Source organism: Ammodytes marinus (genome assembly GCF_949987685.1).
Source record: "Ammodytes marinus genome assembly, chromosome: 7".
Taxonomy (NCBI): domain Eukaryota; kingdom Metazoa; phylum Chordata; class Actinopteri; order Uranoscopiformes; family Ammodytidae; genus Ammodytes; species Ammodytes marinus.
In genome coordinates, this window is record NC_137211.1 from 13767220 (window position 1) to 13784070 (window position 16851).

A 16851-nucleotide genomic window follows, 5' to 3' on the forward strand; every position below is an offset into this window, starting at 1 on the left:
ATAAATTTGTATGTTGGCCTTCTGACTTTTCTACAGGTGGTCAGTACCCATAATAACCACATGATGGTAGCAGAGGTCGATCATTGTGGAGCTGAATGCTCTTCATTCACTCTGCCTTCTCTAATGCCATTACCAAGCAGCTTCTCTATTCATTTCTATTCATTCTTTCTCATCCATTAAGCATATCTGAGTGACCTTTACCGACTGGGTCTAAAGGTCCTTTAAGGCTGTGGTAATAAAGTACAAGAGCTGGAATTACTTTGAGATGGTGTACCATTTACTATGTAAGAGGGGAAACAGCTGATTTACCATTTGGCTATTCAAACTGACAAACTGAATCTTGATGCAGTCAGCTGGAAGGTTATTATAATGTATACACTATGACAGCAACAAAATATCCTCCCAATACCTCTGCAAACAATCTTATTCTTGGTGTTTCACCACAATGCAGTGTTCATTTCTCTCCAGGTCATTTAATCAGGACATTATATTTTGAAAGGATACACAAGTAAAACAGTTGACTTTGCAACACTTAACACAGAGAGCACTCGGGGACAACCTCTCACTACCTCTGAAGGTCAGACAATGAGCAGCACAGAGCACTGGGGTCTCAGGGCATGTATAACCTCTTCACACCTGGGCTCAATTAGTCAATCAGTGCCACACACACCTGATTGCAGTGAGTGAATCAGTCACCCTTCTCAGAGGCGAAAGATTTTGTGCCCTCACAGGGCTGAAATCTTGTGTCCTCACAGCCTGGGTATAACACATTTCTAGTGTGAAAGGACAAACCGTTTCTAGCTCAACTTCCTTCCCCTTCAATCTCTCTCTCTCTCGCTCTCGCTCTCTCTCTCTCTCTCTCTCTCTCTCTCTCTCTATACACACACTAAGGTTTGCCTACTGAATCAGCAGAGACAGAAGCTCCTCCTATTCAGCACATCTGGAACAGTGGAGAGGCAAAACAACTCTGTCTGAGTTTATTTCTATCACTGGACTTACCAGGACATAGTCTTACTCTTGGGTTAGTAAGACAAGCTACCTTTCTCTTGAAGAAAACAAGTGCAAGGTCTCCACCAAACTGTGGACTGCTGGTTTCCTGAACACAACCCAGTGCTGTTCTGACGCTACTCCGATCAGGGAGTCAAAACTCAGCCTTTCCGTCAACAGTGACTGACAACAACTAGTCTCTGCAGGTGAGTTATGCTAGCATACTGCTTCAGCTTCCTGCTTTTTGGTTACTTCTAACTTTATCTTATTTCCTTTGTGCATGATAGGAAAAATACAGACTGCCACAAGTACACACATTTTCTGTCAAACTCTGCTGCAGGTCAGGCATGTGTTCAAACAGTTTACATACCTTAAAAATTACAAAGAGCACAATGTAGATTGTGTACAACGTGCAAACAGTAGCACAATGTTGAACATTTACGTACCACAAATAGCCTAGACTACGCAGAGATCTTTATGCACTCTGGTTTCGGCAACAACAAAGTGTAGAAGTTGTTTTACTTTAGCATTCCTGTACAACTGTCTGTGTTCCCACATGTCTAAACTTGCATGTCAACATGAACCAGAATTCATCTTAAAGAACAATTTGCCTTAAAGTTGAACTCTTACTGGGACGAGTAAAGAGGACGTACTAAAAGACCACTGTCATTAACCGTGTTTTCTAACAGTGAGAATACTCTCCGTTAGTTACCATCTAGTTTCTCCGTTCACATCCAGCTGTGGTCAGATTGACTGAAGTCAGCCGTGCCAACATTACATAACAGTTGTATGAGTTGACTTGCATTAACATGTCAGAGCAGCCATTATCTGTGCTTATCTAAATACATATTGACTAACTTGACTAAAATGTTTTTTTGCATGTTCCTCACCTGTTGTTTTGGGGAGTTGGAGACATCTTCACGTAATGACACTCAGCTCTTGCTCAAGCTTCCACCGTCTTTTTCATGGTTGTCTTGTCTCCAAAATGACTGTAGAACGACATGAAAGAGTTGGACAGTTATTTGAGACTTCTGACGTACCACTTCAAGTCATATTTTCCGAGTTGGGTTGCTGTGAAACCCTTGAATTTAAATTTTTCTACCAGGAAAAACTGCAAGCTTTTACAGAAAATAATCCAGAAAATACCAGTTTTTGTAGAAATGAAATAATCAAGGCCCTTTCAATTTACTCTGTTTCACATCCTATACTTCTTCTGCTTTAGCACTGTTTCCCTGAACCTCACTCACATTAGACTTGTGTGGTTGTGTAATAGGTCTTAATTGTATTGTTTATCACATGGCCATGAGACTCAATGATCAAGCAAAAACCATGACATAAATTGCTGTAGCAGCCAGACATAATCCGCCCCACCCATTACATGATCATTCAGAACTATGATTTATTTTCATACAATGAGCTCATATTCACATTAAGTACTAATCTGGTGTCAGCAGTTAAGAAGTTATGTTTAAGTTTGGGGAGTTGTATTTACTTTTTAAGAAAGAGAGAGACCATTTTGTATGACCAAGTGCCTATGGGTGAGTCCCAGTATCATGACAGACTGTATATTTATTTTAAAAACAAACTGACAAATTACCGGAAAGTGTGTTCAAGGGCGATAAGAAATGTATGTCCTAACACTTTCAAAGTGGGTGTGCTCTGAAAGAAACGGTAACCCAGGTAGACTTGAGGCTGTTACTTCCAACAAATCACCTGCCTAACAGAAAACACAACTAAGATAATATAGTCACAGTCTGCAAAATATAATGCAGAATGACCCTGGTGATTTAGTGAGTGAGAGGCTGGGACTGAGGTGGGAGGGTTTACACGAATGTCAGGAATGTGGATGTGGATATGCAAGAATGGGCTGGGAGGGTCATGCTGGGAAACACACAGGGAGGAAACGGGCAGAATACCAGGGTCACACCACACTTTAAAACACACTTCACATTTTTTAACATCACTCCCACACTGGCTGGCTGGACAATTAACAAAAAAGAAAAAAGTAAAATAATTCTTCTTGTATTTTTCCACTGCTGGCTTGCTGGTCATTTTCTAAAAGCACAGAGAACTGGCAGGAGTGAAATAACAGTCCCTGGGTCTGAGTTGACATTACAATTACAGGCAACCAAAGATAGTTTAAATGAGTTTCTTATTACAAAAAATCCTTGTGTGTTCGCTTTATGGTTCTGTGAAGGAATTTATTGGTTCCATGATCCATTTGGTTTTCTATTTGGGACTTAGTTCCACACTATAAAGAGAGGACTCTAAACCAGTTCAAGAACATTTATTTGAACTGTATGCCCTGCAGAATAAATTATTTAAACCAGTCTCTTTCCATATTTCACTCCATTCTACCATCTGATTCACTGCTAGCTATTCTTACTGAAATACAGAAGATTATTGTCGTTGGATCTTTGTTCAGTAGCTGTATCTTTTCATAGACAATTAATGATCATAATGTGTGTTTAACTTCATGCTGCATGCATTACTACAGGATGCCATTAGGAGGAGGAAACAAGTGTGGCCGCTGTCAGAAGACGGTTTACTTTGCAGAGGAGGTTCTCTGTGATGGCCAGAGCTTCCACAAGTCCTGCTTCCTGTGCAGTGAGTAAACTCTTTGCTGCTTCCGGTGATTGTGGAAAACGCTCCACTTCTGACCCTCGTCATAACAATACTGACTGTACAGTAACAATACTGTCACAAGTAATACTGACTAAGGCATACTATGCAGTGTATATATATATATATATATATATATATATATATATATATATATATATATATATATATATATATATATATATATATATATATATATATATATATAACAAAGGTATAGTTCCATAATAATTATCCCTCTCTGATCACTTCTGCCTCACTAGAAAATGTGGTGGTGTGTTTATCTGCACAGTCCACTTCCTCTGGCCGTATTTTGCTTTGTTATGGTTTCTTTTGCGTCAACCAATTGAGCAGTGGGAGGCTGTTAAACCCCCAGCCAATAACAGCGGGGTGTGTCATCGCGTTAAACCCGCCTCTAGCGCTCCTTGGGAGAAGGCAGGTTTGTGATTGGTGCCAAAAGATTTGGAGGAAGTTAACAGGGCCAAACAGTGGTTGGGTCCAGACGAGTCTGCAGGGCGACATCAAATCGCCAGCAGAGTCGGTTGGGTTCACCCAAGCTAGCATAGTATGCCTCATAGATTTACGTAAATAACAAACTGAAATGCAAGAAGAAGAAAAAATCCAAGATAGTGTTGTTACTTTTCACATGCTATAATACTTGTTGGCATTAAAATTTGAATTTTCAATTTCCTGAATAAAATGTAAACATTAGTGACAGATCCTCATTCTATTGATTCTCACAGGCTGACACTAGACATTTACTTACAAGTTGGATTAAAAAATATTCCTATGTTGAGGTTATTTTTTTTCCCTTAAACTTGAATATCATAAACTTGCATTATAACTAGGGATGTTAAACGACTCATTGTTTGCGTGTCGACGTGTCGGAGGCATGAATCGACAAATCGATCGATTTACTGTGCCATTAAAAAAAAAGAAAAAAAAGACAGTGTGCCTTTTTTTGCGGCAGCACGTAGTTGTGGTGCTGATAAACTGTTCCTTTAAAAAAACACTGCTGTCGCTCGCTGTGTGTTCAGACTTCATCTGCATCAAAGCCTTTTTGATAATAAAGAGAGGCTTTAATTTTAAAAACGCTGTCCATGCGTCGGAGGTGAATGTAACTTACTCGGCTGAAAACAGAAACTAGGGAGACGGCTCACTGTACAGTCCCTTCAGTCGCGCTGTCAGCTTGCAGACATGGATCTGTGTACATAAAAACAGATCGCGGAAGCCGTTCCCGTTGACGTTATCATGTTATCCATCAAACCACAGAGTTTTTCTGCACGGCGCCTTGCGAGGTCTCCCGGTGATAGTCACCGTCACAGCGCTACTCGCTGCTTTGCTCGGGCGGAGGCTTTGAGTGAAGGTGATTTACATCTGGTGTGGCCCGGGTCAACAGTGCAGTGCAACATATAAAGCATAACGTTTTAATATTCGTCTACGACCGTGATGTTAATTTAACTTTATGCTGCATATGTTGCACTGCACTGTTGACCCACACACACCGGACCTGCAGCGCGCGCTCGCGACCACTCGTGAACTCGCATGACGGACGTCTCCCATGTGCCCAAAACATCTAATAAAGTGAAACACCCGATTTATCGATTTCTATTTTTCGAGTCGTCTTGAGCACGTGTCGAAAATCGAGCCGAGAATCGACACATTGTTCACATCCCTAATTATAACTGTAAAACATTATTACTATTAAAGGAAATGTATAACACACAAGTCTTTAACTGCTTCCACTTGAAAAATATGTAGATTTAGGGGAGTTATTTATTTATTTTCCTGAGTTATCTAAACATTCCTGTGATGGAATTTAGATGAGAACATTTGCTTTTCAATAGAAGCGTTCCATAAAAGGAAACAAGTTAGGGGCCTATCCAAACACATGAAAGACATGACGATATTGTATGCGTGTGTGTTTGTTTCTGTTTTTGCAGTGGTGTGTAGGAAGAGCTTGGACAGCACATCTGTCGCCGTTCATAATGAGGAAATTTACTGCAAGAGCTGCCATGGCAAGAAGTACGGGCCGAAGGGCTATGGCTACGGCCAGGGAGCGGGGACCCTCAGCATGGACACTGGAGAGTCTCTGGGCATTAAACATGAAGAGTGAGGAAAACACAACACACATGCACTGCTTAGATCCCTTTTTTAAAAAGGCATTTATCAATGCTTTTTCTCTTTCTCTCCCCATCAGACCTGCTTCTCATCGCCCTACCACCAACGCAAACCCGTCAAAGCTGGCTCAGAAGTTTGGAGGTTCAGAAAAGTGCCCTCGCTGTGGCAAGGCCGTATACGCTGCTGAGAAAGTGATTGGAGCTGGGAGCGTAAGTTTAAAAAAAATAACAGTCACAGGATGTGTACGCTTAATACAAACGGACCCCTTTTTAAAGTTATTGATTTACAGGCATGGCATAAGACTGGATGTTTCACCTGTGCCACATGTGGGAAGAGCCTTGAGTCAACGACACAAGCTGACAAGGATGGAGAAATCTATTGCAAAGGTAGAACTACTGTCTTCCTTTCCCACACAAGAATGAGCTCAAACAACAAAACTGTAATGCAACAGCATTCTTCAACACAAATGTAACCTGTTAAAGATAAGAACCCTATCATGCCTAGTTGTCACAATAGCAACAAAACCTGCAAATGTGGCTCAATAAACATCTGCTAAGCCAAACAACTGTACCACACCTTTAATATGTTTTTGTTTTGTTGACTAGCACTGTTGAGCAAGTGTCAGTTTGAGCAAGTGTCAGTTTAACACTGAAGATGAAGTAACTTTTAGTTTCAGAATTGTATAGAATTTATTTTCAATATTTAAGTTCACTCTGACACAGATTTATTTTGTGGTTAAGAGGCCTATATGTATGTTGCAATTAATAAGATAGTCATTAGCAGTGATACAGTAACCGTAAAGTAATCTTGTGCCAGACCTGTTTGCAATTCTGGTCAAGAGTGGTAAATCCATGGCTGACTCCAGACAGGATGAACTATGTGGATCCATTGAGCTGCCTTTCAGCCATCTTCAACATAGTGGCCTAGTACACTATGCCATTGGGGCCTTTCCTCAAATAACCTAATATAGGTCAAATTAAGTTGTAAGAGATACATTTGATATATTTTACAAATAGGCCTACTGTGGGAAAAAAGATAAAATTAATAGGCTAGGCCATGATGTTTGCTGCACATTACAAAATAGTTTTAACTTAGCTCCCACAGCTTGCTAACGTTAGCCCATCTGTCCTCACAATTATTAATATTATTGAACATTTTATCCAGCAGCAAGTTATAGCCTAGGCTACTTGTATTTTCATAAAAATGTTTGTGGTCTTACTGGTCTAAGTCTTACTGTTTACTTAAAGACAAAATGGCCGCAAGGGGTCAAAATCAACTTTTAAATCCAGCTTTGCCCTTTTAATAGGCCTAATATGTCCATGGCTGCTGTTACTTTCGCCGCACGTTGCCTGTCGGTGTCATTAACATAGGAATAATAAGGACATGACCCTTATTTTTCCACATGTAGCCTACCAACTATGTTTATCTGAACAATGTTTTCTGTTAGGGGAGAAAGCATAGCCTAGGCCTAAATCAATGCGGTAGGCCTACAACAGTAAACATGTTTTCAGTGTTTTATCTAAAGGATGTGATAGTAATACCATAGGACAGAGTGTTTGACGTTACCTTTCTTTCCTACAGGCTGTTATGGCAAGCACTTTGGTCCCAAGGGATTTGGGTACGGAATTGGAGCCGGGGCGCTTGCGCACACAGAGTAGACATCTCCGGGCTTTCCACAAGGCTGCACAGCTGTCTTCCAACCGGAAGGGGGCAGACTGCTGCCAGTAAACATGCACATATTAGGTTAGGACTTTTTTTTTGTCCATGGGTTACGCCTAAATAAAAAGCTGTATTTCAATAAAAAGCTGTATTTATAAATGTTACAGTGAATAAAATAATATCGGCTTCAGTGCTAGAAATCCAATGGCTTTTTCATTGCAAAATCCGATGGAAAATGACTTCGATAGATTATTTTCACATAGACCCTAGGCCTATGCAAATAGGAAACATACACTTTTTGCACTATCTGCTCTTACGGAATTTGATCATCCTCTTCTTATTGTGAGGCTGTTTATGTAATAAATACTGCTTTTTATATGATATATGTTGTGCTTTCTAAACTGCATGTTAATTAATAAAAATGGAAATATAAGTATTTTATTGACAGTTTTTCCTAATTGGTGCCAAAAGTTACATGTAACCTACCGAAAGAGTGTGTGTGTGTGTGTGTGTGTGTGTGTGTGTGTGTGTGTGTGTGTGTGTGTGTGTGTGTGTGTGTGTGTGTGTGTGTGTGTGTGTGTGTGTGTGTGTGTGTGTGTGTGTGTGTGTGTGTGTGTGTGTGTGTGTGTGTGTGTGTGTGTGTGTGTGTGTGTGTGTGTGTGTGTGTGTGTGTGTGGGGTAGGGAGAAAGTGACGTGCAGTGTTTAGGTTTCAAGAAATGACACATGTTCATTCTATCCATTCCTGTCATAACATTGCAGTGACACATGACAAAGCTGAGACGATAAAATGTTGTTAAGTTGGGGGAATCACACCGTCCACTCCACCCACAAAGCTCATCTGTCACATAGAGCTATGTTACCAACAAGGATGTGAGGAATGTCAACAAGGCTTTTTAAAAATGCAATAGGCCTAATAATCAATATAGGTCAATTAGTATACTATACACTGTAGGCTACAGTCAAGTAAAACCTCAGAGGAACCAGCACGGCTTTGAATTGAAGTTTGTCATGGAAATGTAGTTTCCCCCAATTCATTTTACTCTAATCATTGCATTACATTGGTTTCAAATAGCTAAATGTTGTTGAGCCTACAATTTAAAATGTAAAAAGTAAAATGGGCTATCAGAACTTTTGATTTTTTTTGATTTGATTTAGTTTATTTCAGACATCCACATACAAAACAAAATGAAAAGCATGGAAATACAATAAATATGCCTGAAAAGGAGCAGGAAGAAGTATACACTTATTTAATCCTACCCCTTTCCTTAAAAAAAATTAAAAATCAAAATATTTATTAAATAAAAAAAATAAAATAAAAATAAAAAATAAAATAAAATAAAACAAAAACAACAATTATATTCGCTTCTCTTATCTATATTCTCTGTACTATTGGCGATACTATATTTGCCAATTACATACAACTTAATATACTATACATTTTTTATATTTTATATATTTATATAATGCATATATCTATATTTATATTTATAAACAATCAATATATTCATATATACATACATATCTATACAATCAGTATCCATATAATTATAATTACCCTCTTACTTCACACCCTCATCCCTGTACCTTATGAAAATCATTGCTTTGAACCTTTTTTTAAACTGGATCATGTCTGGACATTGCTTTAGCTCCGTGCTCATCCCATTCCACAGTTTCACACCCCCAATTGAGATGCAATGACACTTTAAAGTCGTGCGTACCGCCAGTGTCTTAAAGTTTAACTGTTGCCTCAAATTGTAACCCCCCTCTCGGTCAAAGAAAAGTTTTTGTATGTTACCTGGTAGCAGTTTATTTCTAGCTTTGAACATGATTTGTGCAACTTGATATTCAACCAGGTCATTGAACTTTATGATACGGGAATATGAAAAGAGGAGGTTGGTGTGATCATAATATCCAGCTTTATTGATTATTCTTATGGCTCGTTTTTGAAGTGTGACTAGTGGTTGCAGTGAGCTTTTGTAAGTGGTCCCCCAGACCTCCACACAGTAATTTAAATAAGGTAAGATCATTGAGCAGTAAAGAGTATGCAATGATTTGTGATCCAATATATGCTTTGCTTTACCCAGGACTGAGATGCTTCGTGACAGTTTAGATTTAACATGTTTTATGTGAGGTTTCCAACTTAATTGCCCAAGCAAGCACTTCCTTGGAAATAAACTTGACTAATAGTTTCCAAAACATCTGTTCAACAAAAACATTTCTCTCTAGCGCCTATGTTTTCTCTCAGACTCAAACATGACAACATTTGACTTCTTCATCCACCCAATTTCCTCCCACTGACATTCCAGCTCTCAAAGCCAGACAAGAGAAAGCAGCTTGTCGTAAACATTTTTTTAAATCAACTTTATGGCCAGCTTTATGTGATTTAACTAACTTTTTTTTTATATATTTTTTAGATAGCTGTGTGGCTTGAGTGGGAGTTGGCTAAACCCACCTACCTGTAGCCTAATCCTGTTGTTGACAAAAAAACATCACAAAGAAGGCTCTAATCCAACTGTAAATGTGCACGCACGCGCGCGCACACACACACACACACACACACACACACACACACACACACACACACACACACACACACACACACATACAAGCAGAGAATCTCATAACCACTCCGGATCTCCTCCTGCCGTCACCGGGAGTAGGCGGGGTGCCAGTTGGAGAGGGAGAAGGTCCACAGAGGAGCCGGGCATGTTCAAACATATCCAGGCAGACCAGCCTACCAACCTCCTCGGCGTGCTGTCATTTCGCGAATTGGACGTGTGACTATGTGATAGTTTTTGTAATTGGCTATTATTAGCAGTTATTACTAATGTTACCACTGTGTGCTGCTGAAGACTTTCTAAGTTCCCGCTCTGTCTGAGGTCTTGGGCTCAGCGTGACACGATGTCTCTCCCGGTCAAAGTGATGAGAGACGGGGTGTTGGAGAAGCGCAGCAGCGGGCTCCTCCAGCTGTGGAAGAAGAAGCGCTGCGTGCTCACCGAGGAAGGGCTGCGTCTGCACAGCTGCAAAGGCGGAGGTGGCTCCGGTGCTGATGCTCCGAGCTCGGCATGGAGCTCCAATAAAGCGAAGGAGCTCCGCTTTGAGCGCATGGCCACGGTGGACTGCGTGGAGTACAAGAGAGGGATGGTGTACTTCACCGTGGTCATGGCGACGGGGAAGGAGATTGACTTTCGGTGTCAGCAGGAAGGCACGGCGTGGAACGCGGAGATCGCTTTGGCACTGGTGCGTTATAAGAACCTGCAGGCCGTGCAGACTGGACGGAACAGGCACCTGTCCACGACACACCTGGGCAGCACTGGGGAGGATGAGGAGCTCTGAAATGGTAGGTAATATTACTCATGTGGAGTTGAAAAAGGCCTACACTGAGTGAGTGCTGTCATCAAAATCTGTAAAGGTTTTGAGAAGACTCTTCTGCCTGTTTACTTCAGAATCAGAATCCTTTGTTGACATTGTACAGTGGCTTAAAAAGAAATGTTGGCTATGTAGCCTAGCCTATTTAGGCCTATTTAGGGTTTGGGGGACAGCGTTATAGCGTCTCGTATAGGCCAGCTGGAATACCCTATGTTCATCCCCAGTACTGACTATCTCTGAAATTGAAAGTGAAACCCAAATAATCACTTTAAACACCTCAACGGTAAAGAGGCCATGAACTGCTGCTGCCATTTTTCCTCCCAGCAAGTGGTTCCACAAAAGACCCATGAGTCCCCACTCGTGAGGTTGAAGGGGGCTCATAATATCAAGCATGTGCAGTTATTGGATGGAATGAAACATCCAGACTTGATGATTGAGGTGGCACATTGCTGAGGAGCAAGTCTCAAGCTAAGCACGCATTAAAGGTTATTTACAAGTATCACTTCAGTGTTTGGATGTTCCACTGTGGAGTCAAAGTCATGTCAGTTTGTTCCTTACTATGGTCATTGGCCTCCACGTCAACATGTCTTCTTCAACCCACTCTCACTTGAGGACATTATTATGACGCAATTTGAGCTTCCAAAATAACATCTGCCTTCTGCCCCTCCCTCACTAGGCAGCTAAGTATTTTTAAACACACACACACACACACACACACACACACACACACACACACACACACACACACACACACACACACACACACACACACACACACACAGCCTTTTCATATGTAGGCCTATTTCACTTAGGCCTACAGTGTAAAGACACTTGCACATTTGAGGCTGACCAAAGCATTTCCACATTTAAGACACAATCTATAACCACTGTGTTATTTACTGACACTGGTGGTCACCGACATCTCAAATGTTCATGAACTGAGTGTGTAAGTGTGAACTATGAGCTCACAGTCCAGGTATCCACAGCGATGCTTCTTTAAGAGATCTGCAGTAGTCAAATGCCCAAATTAACTTAGTAGCCGGGGTAACAGCATAATATATCCCATTAAACAAATGCAATTTATAGAACATCATCAGCTGCCACAATGTCAAATATATAAAGTGACCATCAAAAATCTTATTTTCCTTTTCCAGCCTTTGTTCGTCTTGGGAGTGAATTGAACCAATCAGAGTGGATAAAGGGTAGAGGACGCCAGATCCCCCGTCTTGATTCTGTGGGGCATGGCATGACGGTATTTTCAGGACGGCCGTCAGCGAATATGGATTAAAGGACTGAGAACAAGTGTCACAGACACTCCTTTCATCTTCCAACATGAGCTTACTCACACCGCCATACAAAGCCTAAGAATCTGCTACGCTGTAAGCATTGATGAAAGTGTTTCTCTGTCATGAACTCACTGCAGAGAACGCTGCATTCAGGAAAGCCTGGACACTGTTTACACCTTGTGCCTTGATGTTTCACAAAATCCATTTTGGGCATCATTTCCCTACGTTTTCTAATGTTGCCGAAACAGGAGTCACTTGTTTTTGTGTTTCTTAAGCCTCGCTTTTGATGAAAACCCGTCGCTGTTCGACTGGAGCTGACAGCTTTTGTTACAGACTGAACATATACCTGCATGTTTTTTTCTAAAGCTGAACATGAATAATGATAGTTTTGCTCATAATCATTGCACATTGTAATATATATTTGCTGAAACCTTGTACAGTATTACAGTCTTAAAAAGATGCAATACATTTTTGTCAGTAGTCACTTATATTACATTTACATTGATTTATTTATATAGCACCTTTCTGAGCACTTTGATTAACAATGAAAAATAAAGCAGAAGCTATATCCAATAAGAAGACAGGCATACAGAAACATTAGAATATCATAAGAAAGAACAGAACAGAATAAATAAAAGGACAGAAACAGTGAATTTAGTCATGACTTGTTTCACTTCAGTTTATATTTTTGTATAATTCTGCAGTTCTCTACACTGGGACATACTGTATAATGTCTCCTTGAGTTAAACAGTCAGCTGCTTTTTTATTTATTTTTGGTTTAAACCATTAATATGCTTAGCTTGTGTGTTTCCAGTTGTGTTGTAACCTTGCTGTTATAGCCTCTGGAAAATGCACACACCCCAGAGTAAACACACACACACACACACACACACACACACACACACACTGTGGTGTTGCTCTCCTGGTCTTGCCTGTATTCTGGAGCCAGGACACGTTTTGTTCTGAGTGTTGTGGAGGACTAATGAGAGACACAGTGAGCCTGAGGGGTGTGCACACAAACATCCACCCACACACAATCACCTATAAGCTTATGTGCACACCCAGCATGAAATTCAGCACGGTCTCACCATCAGGAGACTCTCGTTAGAGAGCATATATTGTTCATTCAAGCATTTTGTGTGCGTGTGTGTGTGTGTGTGTGTGTGTGTGTGTGTGTGTGTGTGTGTGTGTGTGTGTGTGTGTGTGTGTGTGTGTGGAGAATATAGCATTCTGTGTGTCAGCGCAGGTCAAGAATAAAGGGTTGATTGTGTAGCGACCTCTCCCGTTACTGTGGAAAATCCCAAATCTATAGCCACACCGCATGAGTCAGCAAGGGACCAGTAACGCTGCAAGGAACAGAGACACCCAATGATGGATCGTTGGTCTAAACAGTTTGGTTGTGGTTAAGTGTGTGGTTATGTACAAAACATTCCAAAAGTCTCTTCAGATTGTGTGTGTGCTCACACTTCTCGGTGGAATGCCCTGTCTAAACACCATAACCTCTGTCCAGGGTGTCTGGTTTTCTCCGCAGACGAACACTCATACACAGTGGCCTGCAATTTCATAAACCTCTGGCTTTACCAAATGGAACCACTGTCTGCAGTGTGAATGTTAAACCACTAGAGGTCTGTCTCTCTCCTGTTAAATTAATTCTCCATTCAGTGTGTAGTCTTGCACAGCCAGACCAAATTACTGCTAAGTATGTACTGTATACGTATGTACTCAGTGTGTGACTTTGATGCTTCCTTGTGGTTTGCAAATCAAAGGTTTTGACAAGTCTTCATGTAGTGCAGGCTCCTCTTTGTTTTTTGATTATTATCATTTAACATCACACTACCTCCTCCCAACTTTTTTACACACTGTGTAAACCTGAATTACCATATCACTGGATGAAATACGTCATACCGTCTTTTTCTCTCTCCCAAAAGTTACTGGAATTTATTGGTGGGAAATAAGAGAAAACTATTTTTTTACAGTATTGAGAACTTGAATCCAGCAGAAGTGAAATTAATAAAGCGAACAAAAATAATAAGTGTCTTGTCAACACGTGCATGACATAAACATTGGTAACATGGCATCATATAGTGGTTTAGTCACAGCCTCGATGGTACAATATCATTGATCATTCTACGACTACCTGCTGATTCAAGGTGGTGACAAATTACCTTTTGGCACAGTGCCACAAGTTATCCCAATACAGTTATATTCATTCTTGGATTTTAAGATCTCATCAACCTTTTTGACAATATAAATTCAAATACTGAAATATTCAACTAATTCTTTTAAATGTTACATTTATGAATTTGACTCTCAGATTAAACAGATGAGAATGTTGCATGTTTCTCAAGTCATTATAATTCAGCATTGAGCTCTGTTCTACCCCTATGTTTACAAGTATTCCTGATGGAATCAGACCTGTTGCAGAATCAGAAAACTTCATTATTGTAATTTAGTTGTGTCTACAGGTGAGTCAGTATTGTAGGCTATTAGAAAGTGCAAACTCTGTATTCTGGTGTTGGGTTTACAGAAGGCACCTTGAAGTTTAATTAAGAGGGTCTTTCTAGTTTTTTTTTATCATGGGCAACCATTTCTTACGGACCTCCCTTCAAGCATGTCTGGCAATTTTATCTTCCCTTGATGTTTGGGTAAACACGACTAAGAGTCTATCTACTGCCATGCCAGTGACTGTGAATCTACTTGGGCACAGCAATGCTTTAAGCTACATGCTAATGAAAGCATTCCAACATGCTCTCATGGCATGTTGAGATGCTCATGTTTAGAAAGTACAATGTTTGCTATGTTAATCAACTACGTTTGGTATGTTAGCATGCTAACAATTGCTAATTAGCACCTAACTTAAAGCAAACAGCTGATGGAGGACAAGAATCAAACATATTGAGGAAGTCAGTGATCAGAGTGATGACAATTCAACATGTGGGGAACATAAATGTTGTGTCATTCACTCAAAACTACAATAGACAAAGTCATGCTGACCCTAGAGGAAATACCAGGTGATCATAAAAATCATGATACAACTGAACTGTACAACTGTACAATTTACTGCAATCCATTTATTAGATCTCCATGTATTTCAAAAATGTAAACCTCAATGTGATGCCAGAAAAAAGTAGTGAGATTACCAAAGACGTTGGGATTCATCTACTGGGGATCACAATTGTCTATAAGAAGTTCCATGGTAATAGTTGTTGAGAGTTTTAAGTCTGGACAAAACTCCATAGAGCCATGCCTCTAGCGTTGCTAAAATTGTTCTATGAAAAAAGGAGGACTCCTGTCATTTCACAGCACAGTTGTTGTCACTCTCTCTTTCTTTCACCACTTTCAACACAATACTTAGGGGCATCAGCTTTTTACTGCCATTTTTATTTAGTTTCATGGGAACTTCAAGACACTCATTGAACAGTATAATTAAAACACCTGCCTGCAGTTCATCATCTGAGTTGCCTTCATCCTCCTGTGTCGTGCAAGTACCAAAGCTCCAGGCTCCAACGGCTGGCCCCTGGTGAATCTGCTTGAGACTAATGGACAGAGGTAGATTAGGCAGTGAGAGAGATGGGGTTGGCTAATAATAGCCTCCACTAACAAAAGAGAAACAGAGAGCGAGACAATGGGGGGTTCCGTTAAATAGAGGGAAACCAAATCGTTCATCGCATCTCCGATCTGTCCATCCTGCCTCGCATCCCACTGTATCTGCTGCTTCAGACACTGGTAAGGTCCCTTCATGGTGTGGTCTGTAAAGCCTTTCAGGTGTAGCGGTAGGCTTATGTCTTCTTCCTTCTGTGCATGTATTGGTCACAAATGAATGGATGACTGTGTGAATAGATGTGCCTGGTACAACCATTTATTTGTTGAAAAAATTTGCCTTGTAAACTTAATAAAACAATATTTTTTAATTTTTTAAAGATATTTTTGACCTTTAACCAGATAGTTGAAGCATAAAGTTGAAATGGGTAGAGGGAGAAGGGGATGAAATGCAGAAAATGGCCTTGGCCAGTCAGACCAGGGTCTGTTACAACAATGAATTATCTTAAACGAATAGTTCAAAATGTTGAATTTTTTGCCTCACTCTCCTGCTCAAGAAAAGGCAACAGAAACTGTTCCTCTAACTGTGCATGCATTTTTTATATAGAAATGGGCAAAGGTCGCTCATCCAGGTGAGCTTAGCTCAAACACTGGTGACCAAGTCAAAACAACATCACTTAACACTTCTAGGTGCTTGTTGGGACTTGTTTATTTACCACGTTATGTTGTGCTCTATATTTTTTTATTTTTTTTTATTTTTTGCCATTTTAGAATCAAATATACATTACCTTCACTGGCACTTCCTTGTTTCCTTCCAGTAGTTTTTCATTTTTAAATCAGATAACGTGTACAAATATAGCGTGCAACATAACTTATTAAATAAATAAATAAAGTCCTAACAAGCCCACAGGATCATTAAGTGATGTTGTAAATGTTATATTTTGACTTGCTCCCAGCACCCTTTGCCCATTTACATATATATATAAAATGCATGCACAGTAACAGGAGCGGTTTGTCGCCTTGTCTTGAGCCGGAGAGTGAGGCAAAAAGCAAAAGAAAAAATGTAGCTATTCCTTAAATGCTACATGCTCCACCGTTGAGCCATAGGGGGGCCCAATCAGAAAGTGCTGAGTCCTTGTTTTTCAGGGGAATCTGTGTAGTCTACTATGTACAGTCATTCCAAGTAAACAAGGATATAAGGAGAGATGGCAAGAGCTATTCAGTGTTTTATTGTCATTCTTCAATTTTGCCTTGTTTCATCCCTGG

The 16851-nt window shown here is 40.3% G+C and overlaps 2 protein-coding genes across 2 annotated transcripts; both read left to right on the plus strand.

The window, feature by feature from the left end:
- The first annotated feature begins 923 nt into the window (after positions 1–923).
- Positions 924–7825, plus strand: LOC307252804 (cysteine and glycine-rich protein 1-like). Its single transcript, XM_080030599.1, has 6 exons — positions 924–1193; positions 3485–3594; positions 5553–5721; positions 5810–5939; positions 6020–6116; positions 7312–7825. Exons 2-6 carry the CDS (start codon positions 3486–3488, stop codon positions 7386–7388), a joined length of 582 nt encoding a protein of 193 aa, XP_079886725.1. The 5' UTR covers positions 924–1193; position 3485; the 3' UTR covers positions 7389–7825.
- Positions 7826–10083: 2258 nt separating this feature from the next.
- On the plus strand, positions 10084–12623 carry phlda3 (pleckstrin homology-like domain, family A, member 3). Its single transcript, XM_080030600.1, has 2 exons — positions 10084–10730; positions 11914–12623. The coding sequence occupies exon 1, from the start codon at positions 10292–10294 to the stop codon at positions 10724–10726; it is 435 nt and encodes a 144-aa protein (XP_079886726.1). The 5' UTR covers positions 10084–10291; the 3' UTR covers positions 10727–10730; positions 11914–12623.
- The last annotated feature ends 4228 nt before the right edge of the window (positions 12624–16851 follow it).